Source organism: Octodon degus, unplaced genomic scaffold (assembly GCF_000260255.1).
Source record: "Octodon degus isolate 3935 unplaced genomic scaffold, OctDeg1.0 scaffold00174, whole genome shotgun sequence".
NCBI lineage: Eukaryota > Metazoa > Chordata > Mammalia > Rodentia > Octodontidae > Octodon > Octodon degus.
The window spans coordinates 929504-941751 of NW_004524750.1; the positions used below are offsets into that span (position 1 = coordinate 929504).

The 12248-nt window shown below is 47.4% G+C and overlaps 1 protein-coding gene across 2 annotated transcripts in view; it reads left to right on the top strand.

The window, feature by feature from the left end:
- Positions 1-12248, top strand: part of Psme4 (proteasome activator subunit 4) — a 124025-nt gene that overhangs the window by 71220 nt on the left and 40557 nt on the right. For both annotated transcript variants that reach the window (XM_023703556.1, XM_004643409.2), the window contains exons 41-44: positions 4620-4748; positions 6917-7072; positions 10109-10271; positions 11954-12087. In XM_023703556.1, coding sequence (XP_023559324.1) covers positions 4620-4748; positions 6917-7072; positions 10109-10271; positions 11954-12087 — 582 coding nt within the window. The remainder of the gene's footprint in view (positions 1-4619; positions 4749-6916; positions 7073-10108; positions 10272-11953; positions 12088-12248) is intronic.

The window sequence follows — 12248 nt, forward strand, 5'->3', positions numbered from 1 at the left end:
TTTTTTATTTTTTATTTTTTTTTAAATTTTATTTATTTGTGTGTGTGTGTGTGTGTGGCCATCTCAGCCCACCAGGGGGCGGGGCTGGCTGGCATGTGGTGCTGGGGGATCGAACCGTGGTCCCTGTGCTTTGCTGAACTTGTTCCAAGTAGGTGCTTTAGACCACTGAGCCATCTCACCAGCCCCTGGAGCTTCTTTTAAAAAATAAAAAAATAATTCAATAAATAAGGAACTGGGCGTGTAGTAGCTCAGTGGCAGAGTGCCTGCCTAGCATGTACAAGGTCCTGGTTCAATCCCTAGCACCACAGTTAAGTAAAAACGCTTATTAAAAGGAAATTTAAAGGGGAAAGAATTGCTCCACAGCCACCCATTGTTAGTGTTTTTCTCTGCGCGTCTGTCTTCTCACGTCATCGCCCGTAGGTGGAGGCACTGAGTGTTCGTGCAAGTCTAGAGCATGGAGGTCGTCAAGACTAGCTCTGTGTCCTCGCTGCCCAGAGAGCGGCTGTCAGTGGTTCTCTGTGTTCTCCTCCAGATTGTGCTTTTTCTGCAGTTACTTTAATTGGGGTCATGCCAGCTGTTCTGGGCGCTCTTCCTAGGTGCCTCCTCAGGTGGGTCAGGGAGGCAGTGTCGCTGCCACTTGGTAATGCTGTTAGGACGCAGGTGCAGCACACTCTACTACGAAGCCTGTGCTTGTTCTCTCGCGGCTGCTCGCAGGAAGCAGTGAAAGCCAGGCGGTGCGCGGGCAGTGCCCTGAACCTGCGCCTGGTGCCTGGGCTGACGTGTGGCCGTGCGGCCGCGAGCAGGTGTTTCAGGCCTCGGAGCTTGCCTCCCTGGGCTGCGGGATGGGAGTGGTCGCGACGCCCCTGCACCCCGGGCGCTCACAGCGCTCGAGGTGGTGGTGCTTTCCTCACTCTGCAGACTGATACACATGCTGTTGGTCTCTCACCCCCACTGTGCCACAGGCGCAGTGCTGCCAGTTGCGAGCTGAGGGCGAGGAGTCCTGCGTGTGCGTGTGCTCGGTGCTGTCAGGCATGTGACGAGCACTGCCAAGTATTCTTGTGCCTTTTGCACGGCACCTGGAAGATAATTTCCAGAAGTGAAAACGCTGTATAAGTTTATTGATACGTTATTATTAAGACACATGGTATATTGACTTTTATTTTGGAAGTGTTATTTATCCTGGCACACATAAAGCAGTTTTATATCCGTCAAGTTAGGAAATTCTTAAAGCACCCATTCCAAGGTTAAGATTTGAATGGTTTTTCTGTTCTGGACTTAGAGCCTCTGTCTTGCTCAAGCTTAAGGGCAGACACTTAGTGTTTAGCTGAATTTTATCTTGGGACTATCCAAGCTTGTGGTGGTGGTGGAGAGGTGGGAGGACTTGGACCCTAATGTCAGAGTTTGCAAAATACTGATCAGGATCCTCTACGGTCTGTGTATTCAGACTTGGGGAAAGTTTTGCAGGTGCTGTGGTATGTTGGTGTCTTGTTACTTCCCACTGGTGGCATCTCTTCAGAAACAGTTTTCCTCAGAAATTAGACGTGAAGATCCTGTAAAGTATTTCTTTGTTAACTAAATGAGCATCATGTTCTGTTGGTTAATAGTTTAATGTCAGTTAATTTTATGTATCATAAATAAATTTTTGTGAAAACATGGCAAAAAAGATGAGGTGCTCTTTTGTTTATATCAGCATTCCATTTTAGACTTCTCCAGTTGCAAGCGCTGGAATACAGATGACTGTGAAAACAAAAGGACATTCCTTGAGTAGCAGCGTCCGGGTCGTGCGCTGGAGCCCGGAGCTGAAGAGCCACACGGAGCCCCAGCAGCGCCGAGGGCCTCGGTTCTAGGAGACCGCAGGCCCTCCCTCTCGGCACGTCTCACTGTCCAGGCCTGGTCCCTGGTCACTGTTTGGCCAGCATGTGTGGTCTCTTGAGAGTCCCACCAGGCTGACTGAGAGGAGGGTGAGATTCTGGAAGTCATACGTTTAGGCAATGATTGAACAGCTTTCTTATCTAAATCTTTTTTTCCCTTATCTAACTCTTAGGAAAACGCAGGCCACTTCAGCTTATATATAGATTCATGCGATGACTTTTCTGCAGTGGAAACAGAGCAGTACTGCACTGCCGCAGGCATTACTTGCTGCCTCTGCCCTCACGACCCGCGGCCCTCCTGGCGTGTCCAGCGCCTAACTGCCGTTTTGACTCCAGCCCTACAGTTCTGTTGCTTTAGAATACCAAGGTAGCTAGGAGAGGGCTCAGCAGTCTAAGCACCTGCCTGGCAAGCTCAGGGTCCTAAGTTCAGTCGCTGGTCCCAGGTACATTCACGTGCCTCAAAAGCAGCACTTGCTCCAGCCACTGTGGTTCCCTTCAGACACACTAATGGAAGTACTCTTCCCACTTCTAGAAGCCTTCCTTTGTGTAACAGAAGGCTTAGATCCACCAACTGTAATACCATTAATAGAATTGCAAAATAAAGTATTTAGCAAGGGATTTTGAGTGCGGGGAGATGGCTCAGTAGAATAAGCGCTTCCCTGGCAAACGCAAGGGCCTGAGTTCAATCCCTGGTTCTGCCAAAAGGCGGCGGCGGGGGGGGGGGGGGGGGGGGGGGCGCTGATGATCTAATTAACATGTAATATACGTCAAGTTTATTTGTATCATACTTATGCTGTGAATATATGCTCTTTTATAACCATATATTATTTATTTATTTATTTATTTATTTATTTATTTATTTATTTTGCGGAACCAGGGATTGAACTCAGGCCCTTGCACTTGCCAGGGAAGCGCTTATTCCACTGAGCCAACTCCCTGGCCCCCTATTTATTTGTTTAAAAACATGGCCTTGGGGTTTTCTATAGTTGTCATCAATGTGGAAAGCCATTTTAATAAAGCTCATTAAGGAAATTGAAGTTTCTATCAAACCCTACACAAATTATCATAGTGATTGCTGTACTCTCTAATAAGTTCTCAAGACTATGCTGACGTTTGTCCTTACGGAAGACCTTCAGGAAAACTGTATTCAGGGACTCCATGGGTATGGGTCGCCTTCCTAGACCAGTTCACCAAGATGTGTGTTGAAGGTGGCCAGAGTGGTCAGCTGTCCATGGTGGAAGGTGAAGAGTCTGATGAGTGAGGGGGCTGAGCAGCAGGAATCGTGCTACGACTGGACTCTCCAGGCCAAGCCAGATCTCAGGGGTGAGGCCATCAGAAGAGGGCCTCGTGAAACCTTGAGTTTGGTTAAGAAGAGAGCAGAGAATCTTCCTCACAGGGTTGTTTCCACCCTTTATGGGTGTGCAAGGAAATTGGTAATACTGAACTTTGGCCTTTAGAGGAAAGAAGTATTCTTCAAATTGAGACCATACTGAGGCGCAGCTTTCTCCCTCTTCTGCTAGCAGAGGTCTAGATGTTTGACACCGTACCCTGAGGGGGACTGTCTGAGGAGCTAAAGGATAAGGGGACAGAGTTTAGCAGAGGCATAAGTGCATTTACTTCCTGGTGGTGATTAACTGCCACCTTCCAACCTGAAGATATTCTGGCAAATGCGATATGACCATGCATGAAGACCTTGAAAAGTCTGCAAACAATTCAGATATTAATGGGCTGTTGAGGTGGTCTGGGTCAATAAAGTCCCATTGCTGTGGAGTGACCTCCCAAAGTAAATACCTTCACACAGCTGGGCACAGTGCACACATCTGTAATCTCAACACTGAGGGAAGCTGAGGAAGGAGGACTTCGAGTTTGAGCCTTCCCAGGGTACCTTAGTGGGACCCAGAATACAAAGCCTATGGCTGTACCTCTGGGACCTGGATCCAGTGCCTTCTGCTGCCGGGAAGGGGCAGCCATGCAGAATGAAGTGGCCTCCCCGATGGTCTGGTTGGTGAGCAGTGACTTCTCAGAGCGCCGTGTTGGGCACGGTGGTGTGCGCCTGTGTGGTTTCTCTCAGAAAACGTACTTCCTCCTACTCTCCACTAAAAAGTGTAGGCACAAACCAAAGTTGAAGCAGTGGACGTTCATTTCTAAATGTTACTCTGACTAAAATAACTAGGGCTTCTTGGAGAAGTGATTGATTTCTTGTTTGGTGCAAGAGGTGTACAAGAGAGGAGGTCAGCTTTCATAACAGAAGCCAAAGACACTTGTGCGGAGCGTATCTCGGAGCCGTGGGAGGACCTGTGGTATCTCTAGGGCAAGAAACTTGTGTCAGCACGAAGAATGACAGCGCTGGGGCCGCCAGTGTAAGCAGGAAGCACACAGCGCCAGCTGAGCTTCAGGGGGCGCGCAGGGGTGTGCCGCTGCAGTCGCGGAGCCCGGGGAGAAGCCTGCGCAGCAGGGCCAGGGTTCCTCCTCTGCTGAGAACAGTAGACCTCAGGGCCTTGTAGGAACGTACCAGCTAACGGCGGTCAGTTGCCATGTTTTACGATGCATGTCAGAGACAGCATGACATGCGTACTGAAATAAGTGTAGGCTTTTAATCAGGTAAGTCGGGGAAGGAGTGCAGATTATCTGAGTCCGTCACCGTGAGCGGTTGGCTGTAGAGTCCTTACACTTGCTAATTTTGCGTGCTTGAAATCTTCTAGAAGTTGTTTAACATAAAAGTGTGACCATGTTTTTGTTATTTCCTAGATTGCCCCAGTGGAGAATGACAACAGCTATGATGAACTGAAAAGAGACGCAAAGCTGTGTTTATCACTGATGTCTCAGGGGTTGCTTTATCCTCAGCAAGTGCCTTTAGTGCTTAAGGTGCTAAACCAAGTAAGAGGGTTTCGCTACAATATTAACGTCCTTTCATTAGGCTTCTGGTTGAGTGTTTTAAGAATGTCAGTCTACTGTCCCACTCACAGATTCTGGTTTTTATTTTGAGTTTTTGTGTCATATAAGATACACATACTGACCGACAGAACAGACCTAGATCGTGTACCTAACCCTGTACCAGCTTCCTGTTAGCTGGCCAAGTCACCAACGAAAACATACTGCCAACTGTATAAGCAGAGAGTTGATTATTGAGGCATCGGGGGTACAAAGCACTCATGAGGAGTTTGTTGTGCCCCCCACCCCCCTTTTTCTTTTCTTCAATGTGTGTATTTGGTACAGGGTCTAACTACGCAGCTCAGATTTGTAGTGATCCTCCTGTTTCAGCTCTACCTGTACTGGGATTGCAGGTGTACACCGCGCTCCATGACGGGTTCCCATGGCTGGCACAGCGCCCCAGTGTGCGGTGTCGGGGATCGAATCCAGGGCCTTGAGCTTGCCTCCCAGACCATGGAGCTGTCTCCCCAGCCCCTGTTGGTACATTTTAGATACACACAGTGACCACATTCATCTGAGGAAATGACACCTGTACACGCTCCCCCGCTTCAGCCCCTTTTCCTCTGTCTACAGAATCTTGGTCCCCACTTCCTTCTGTCCTTTGCTCTTCCTTCCCCCATATCCCATACTCCCCCTCGACTGAACACTTCCTTCCTAGTTTCTGGTAGCTGTTACACATGTTGGTCCTTAGTCACCCTTTTAGTTTCTCATATTCACACATGTCTTATTTATTTTGACAACTTTGGTCTCAAGGCACATCTATTTAGCTAGAAATGTGATACATTTATCTGTCTTTATGGCTGAGTAGTACTCACTTGCATTAAAAAAAAAAAAACCCACATGTTTTTTATCCATTCATTGGTCAACGGGCATTTGGTTGTTTCCAAGATAATAGTGATGACAAATTGTGCTGCTCTAAACATGGGTACACATATATCACTCCATTATGATGTTTTTAGTGCTTCTGGAAAGATACCTAGAAGGAGAACAGTTGGGTTAAATGGGACCTCTACTCCTAGCTTTTTGAGGAATGTGCACACTGATTTCCGCAGTGGTTGCGCCAGTCTACACTTGCATTGACAGTGGAGAAGCATTCCTTTTCTTGCCCCTGGTTGAGGGGATGGAACTTGGAACCTTGCACTTCCTGACAGGAGCTTTTGCTGCCGAGCTGTACCCCAGCATCGCCAGCATTATTTTTTTTTAAATGTATTTGGTACAGCGTTGCACTATGCAGCTTGGACTCATAGTGATCCTTCTGTTCTCAGCCTCTCCAGAGCTGGGATTTCAGGCGTGCGCCCCCACGCCTAGTCTCGAGGCTGGCTTAGCATGCCCGGGGGCGGAGCCACAGCCCTTGAGCTTGCTTAGGCAGGCATTTACCCTGCTAAACTATCTCCACGGTCCCAGCATGTGTTACTGATTTTTTCTTTTTTGTGTGTGCAGAACCGGGGTTTGAACTCAGGCCCTTGTACTTGCCAGGCAAGTGCTTATTCTACTGAGCCATTTCCCGGCCTCTGTGTTACTGATTGTTGATGATAGTCTTTCCTTTTGGGAAGAGTGCGATCTCAGTGTTTTCTTATTTTGCACCTCTTGAATGACTAGTGGTGTCGAATTTTTTTATGTATTTTCCATTGGTATTTTTTCCTCTGAGAATTGTGTATTTATATCAGATGCCCATTTTTGAATTTGGCTTTTGAATTTTTTTTCTCCCCTTTGGTCTTTGAATTTAGAGAGTCTGCCTTTTAAAAATTCTTTGTATGTTCCAGATCCTAAGTCTTTTTATCAAGGGGCAACTAGTTAAAAATTCTTCTCTGGGTTGTCTTTTCACTCTTGGCAATTTTCTCTTCTCTTCCCCTCCCCCTCCCTCCTTCCCCTCCCCCTTCTCCCTTCTCCCTTCTCCTTTCTTCTCTCCTCTTCTCCCCACCCCTTCCCAGTCATTATACATTCTGAATTAGCTACCTGGAAAAGCTTGTTGGATCTTTTGTTTAGAAGAAATACATGACAACCCCAGTTACAATGGATAGGATTTCGTGTGTTGTGTCACATACCTGTTTGTAATGCCCTCACCTGTCATCCTGCCTTCTTCTTAGTGCTTCTGTTATTTTTCTCATTCTCAGACAGCAAGAAGTAGTTCTTGGCATGCAAGATACACAGTGCTGACCTACCTCCAGACCATGGTGTTTTATAACCTTTTTATTTTCCTGAACAATGACGATGCAGTTGGAGACATCAGGTGGCTGGTTATAAGCCTTTTGGAGGATGAACAACTAGAGGTAAAACTGAAGTAATGGCAAATTAGAGTTCAGCCCCTTTAAAGAAGCTATTATGGTTTCTCTTTCAGGAAGTGCTCATACATTCAGAAGATGTGTTTTATTAAAACACAAATTGATAAGCTTTAATAACAGCTCTGTGTGAGTAATGTTGGTAACTCTAACCATGTTGATAACTTTAATCATAACTAATAACTAATTCGTGACGTGCTCTCTCTCTCTCTCTGCATTTAGGCAAATAACATTTCTGAATCTTAGCTCTCTTAGCTACAGAATTGGAGTCCACAGTTAGTTACCTCACTTACAGGTTCTTAAGGGACTGCTGGGAGAGTACATGAAGACTTTGCGGAGAACAGAACTCTATGCAGATCCTATTTTCCAGCAGACTTAAGACAGGATTGCTGTCTTTTTAAAAAAATTACATAAAGTGCAGCTTTCATGGTATAAACTGATGTTAATATTTTGTACAAGAAGGTAATCTTTTGGTTCAAGTAGCCTAATGTAAAGCAGGTGAACAGTAAATGTGCAATAAAATACAGCTTTTTCAATTGCAGAAGAATACTTCCTTTTGCGGTGCTAGGGTATTCCAGGGCCTCCACGCTGAGCTACAGCCTAAGCCCTCTTTTATTATTTTCGGTATTTTGGGACAAGGTCTTGTTAGTGTTTTCAGGATAGGCTTGAGTTTGCAGTCTTCCTGGAGTGCTAGGATTATAGACACACACCACCACAGCCTGCTGTCTGTTTTTTTTTTTTTTTGCTATCCTGGAGGTCTACCCCAGAGGTGCTCTACAACTGAACTACATCTTCAGCTCTTTCCTTTCCAGAGACAAGATCTCACTAAGCTGCCCAGGTTGGCTCCTCCTGCCTCGGCCTCCTTAGTAACTGAGGTTATGGGCACATGTCTCTGTACTCCGCTGTGTGCGTCATGTGTTTATTTCTGAGCACTGAAAATATACTTCCTGTGTACAGTGCTGGGGACAAGTTGACCACCTCCCTGGTGAGGCCGTGCAGCCTTTTGTGTTCTGGGGTGGACACTGTTCAGTCCAGGCGTCCCACAGATGAATTACCACCACTCTGACCAGCTAGAGGGGAAAAAAAAAAAGCCGAGCTAAGCTGAAGGGATGGAAGTCTGGAGACTGCGTCTCCTGAACTTCGGATCTCGGAGCCCGAGTTGGGGGTGATGCATTACCACAAGCACAGATGGGTTCTGGCTGATGGCTGTGGGAGTTCCAGTCCTGCCGGTTGATCGTGTTGCCCCAGTTAGGGCTGTGCAAGGCAGGAGCACCAGAGCACTGTAGGGGAGGGGATGGGCCTGCCGTGTGCTGTCCACCCCAGCCCCCGGCCTGAGCCCTGCCCCAGGCTCCCCCAACTCCCAGGAGTGCCACCTGGGACAGGAACCTTTTGTACACGGGCCTTTGGAGAGATTTAAAATGCAGATCATAGCAGAACACTTGCGTTAACATGTGCTGCTGTGTGCTTCTAATAGAACACTCTTGACAGATTTTTTTTTAATGCCTCCCACACCCCTCTTTTTTTTTGGTAGTACCAGGGATCGAACTTAGGACCTTCTGGTTGCCAGGCAGGCACTTAATGCCACTGTGCTATATCCTCAGTCCCAGATTATTTTTATATATTCTTTTTGCTAGGTTTATTAAACCTAGCCCTTAAATAAACATAATCCTGGCATTTGTAAAAACCATCTTATATTTGAGGCAGTATGTGACAGTATACTACGTAGGTGTAATAATTTAGTAAGTTTTATTATGCTGGGAGATCTTTTTTTACATTTTTTATTCATTTTAATGAGAAAAAAAGATAAAATAGCAATAAAACAATTTCAAAACAGGTTAGTAGGACAGTTACGATAATTAATACATTGCATATTGTTGCCTGTCTTTTGTAATAATATAAGTGACAATTGTCTTAACATTTATTTATCTAGTGTGTGTGTGTGTGTGTGTGTGTGTGTGTGTGGCCAGCTCAGCCCACCAGGGGGCGGGGCTGCCTGGCATGTGGTGCTTGGGGATCGAACCACGGTCCCTGTGCTTTGCCAAGCTTGTTCCAAGTAGGTGCTTTAGACCACTGAGCCATCTCGCCAGCCCGACAATTGTCTTAAAAGCCGATTTTAGCCTGTAATCCCAGCACTTGGGACTGAGGCAGGAGGACTGCTACAAATTTGACGCTAGCTTAGAAGCCATTATGAGGAAGCTAGATACTGTTTGTCCTTACCTTATAAAATTAATGCTAGTTACGTACATGTTGACCCCTAGAACAAAGTATCTCCGAAAAGCCTGCGAATTTGAGGCTAGACTGGGCTAGAAAGCTTTTATCAGTCTTGTCTTCAGAACTTGAATTCTCTTCCCTTTGAAACTGACTGCTTAAGCAGGCCCTGTGGCTCGGGCCAGTTGCCCCAGCTACTCTGGAAGCTGAGGAAGCAAGACCATGAATTCTCCACCAACCTAGTAGTCAGTCAGGCCTGGGACAGTGACACTGCTGGGCGCGGCTCAGGGGTGGCTCATCGCCACCAGGAGAAAGGCCACGGGTCCAGTCGCTAGAAGGAGAACGAGACCGAGAGGGCAGTGTTCTGTGCAAACTGGGTCGTTTAGGCCTTACTTGCCAGGTGCCAGGAGAAGAAACTGGGCTGCCTTTGTTGTCTGCTGCCAGCTGGAGCAGCTGTGTGGAAGCAGAGGCTTTCCGACCAGTGGAGTTCAGGGAAGGTCGTCCTTCGTGCAGGGCTCCAGCATTCATTTTGTAATTACAGCCATAATGAAAAACAGTGGTCAGTAGCAAGGAGGAGTAGGGGAGAAATTTCATTTTTGTGCAACACAGTTAAATGACCACCCCTGCAGTTCAGAGCGCCATAGTTTTTATCCATTTTGAGCTCACAGACCCTTGGAAAATGCAATGAAATGTATCAGGAAACTTCCGGCAAGCATTTGCGAACTTTGCATGCTGCTCCTGGAGCCGTGCCCACCCCACTTCCTGTAGTGTATTTCTCAGGCTTCGTCTCAGTTCTGATGGAGGCAATTGTATCCACAGGTTCGAGAAATGGCTGCAACCACCTTAAGTGGTCTCCTCCAGTGTAATTTTCTGACCATGGACAATCCTATGCAGATTCATTTTGAGCAACTTTGCAAAACAAAACTACCTAAGAAGAGAAAGAGGGACCCTGGCTCTGTGGGCGATACCATTCCTTCTGCAGGTAACATTGCTGGTAGAAGGACCTTTGAGTCCTTTTGGAGACGAAGCAGGCTTGCTGAGTACTTTGCGTGCTTTTTATATGTGCCCAGATCTTTGTCAGATAGTGTACTGGGAACAGTTGTACTTCGGAGTTTTACATTAGAAAGCAGGGCCTGGAATACAGCAGCTAAAACTGAGGTAGGTACAGAAGGACCCATACGTTGCTGCATGTAGCTATTCTGTGCCTACCCTCAAGAGCTTTCTAAAGACGTCCAGATTAGTTATTTTGGAGGTCTGAAATACATGTCTTTAGAACTGTGTCTCGGGTCATTAAGGAAAACCGACAGAAGCCTTGCTTTAATGGCAGGATGAGGTCTGGGGAGTCCTTGTGTGAGCAGAAAAGAAGGCACTGAGAACACCGGCGGCCGTGGCAGCCCCGCATTGCGTGTGCGGCCCGGCGTGGTCCGGATGTTGTTTCTGGCTAGTCACTGAATGAGAGAGCAACCATTGTAGCAGCAGCCCAGGGTGGAGAAGCGCGTAGATAGGGTCAAGGCTTGACTGCTTGCCCTGTTCTGTGTGCAGCGAAATTTAATGTGGCTAAGAAGACGCGCGTCCGCGTGCCACTGCGGGCCACACTCCTGAGAATACCTTTGGGGCTGTGTAGGCAGCCCAGCTTTGTGCGCATCTGCGATCCCAGTGCTTGGGAGGCCGAGGCAGGAGGAGTACAGCAGATTCAAGGCCAGCCTGGGCTGTACAGCGTGACTCGGGAAAATTAGCAAGTACAAAGTGTGTTGCGTTCACGGAAGTACTTGAGCTCCGTAGCGCTGGAGCGGCAGGCACGCGTCTTGCTAATAGCCATTCCAGGACGGTGCCGATTGCGTCATTCTAGTGCTTAGGAATTATTTTTTTGTACGTGCCAGAGGATTCTTAATTTTTTTTGTATCAAATGGAATTGCTTATAATTTTGACTACTTCAAAGTTTCTTTACTTACACTCCAGTTTTTACCCTGTTTTGTGCATGCACAGGTGGTACACATTTGCAGACACCTGTATGCAAGTGACTTTATTCAGAAAAAATGAACATTACGCAGAATGTTAAAAAACTGGGGGTTTAGCTCACTGGTAGGGCGCTTTCCTCATAGGCCTGGGGACCTGAGTCTGTTCCCTAGTACCACCACAGAACAGAGAGGAAAGCAGGGGCGAGGGGGAGGGAGAACGATGGGGGAGAAGAGGGGAAAGTGAGACTTCGGGAGCGCTTTAAGTTGCACCTTTCAGGAACAGAAGGGAAAGGCGGTACCAGCTATCCCGAGGGTGCCCACCTCGTAAGCCAGCGTGTTCTGGGGGGGTGATCACATTGAGACAGCACCTGGGGTTGCTTTAGGGGTGGAGGCTGCACTTTGGAATATGAGTGAGGCAAGCTGAGGAGGGCAGTCTGGGGCAGCGTTCCGACTTGGTACAGCAGTGCGGCCGCTGAGACAGCCGCAGGGCGTCTCGGGAAGCCTGACGTGCAGATTGACTTGTAGGGCAAATTTGAGGCAATTTCAGCCTCAAAAGCTATGTTTTTCCTGTATGCACTTACAGTTTCATTTTAAACGCAGAAATCACACTTTGAAAACAACTAGTATAATTAAAAACTAATTTGTTTCATTGCAACAGGCATATTATAGGCCGAAACCATTTCCTCATCCATTGTTTCCCCTGCAGAGCTGGTGAAGCGCCATGCGGGCGTGCTGGGGCTCGGGGCGTGCGTGCTTTCGAGCCCCTATGACGTCCCCACCTGGATGCCTCAGCTCCTTATGAATCTCAGTGCCCATCTGAATGATCCTCAGCCCATTGAGGTACGGGTCTTCCTCGCTAACTTCCCTCCTGTAGAATCTCGGTGATGTTTCATAAGCTAGCACTCGTGTTTCTAATTTTCTGTGCATATAGATTTTATTGCTCTGCTAAAGTGGCCGATTCTGCCAGTGTCCCCTCACTCATCGACACCTTCCCCCAGCCG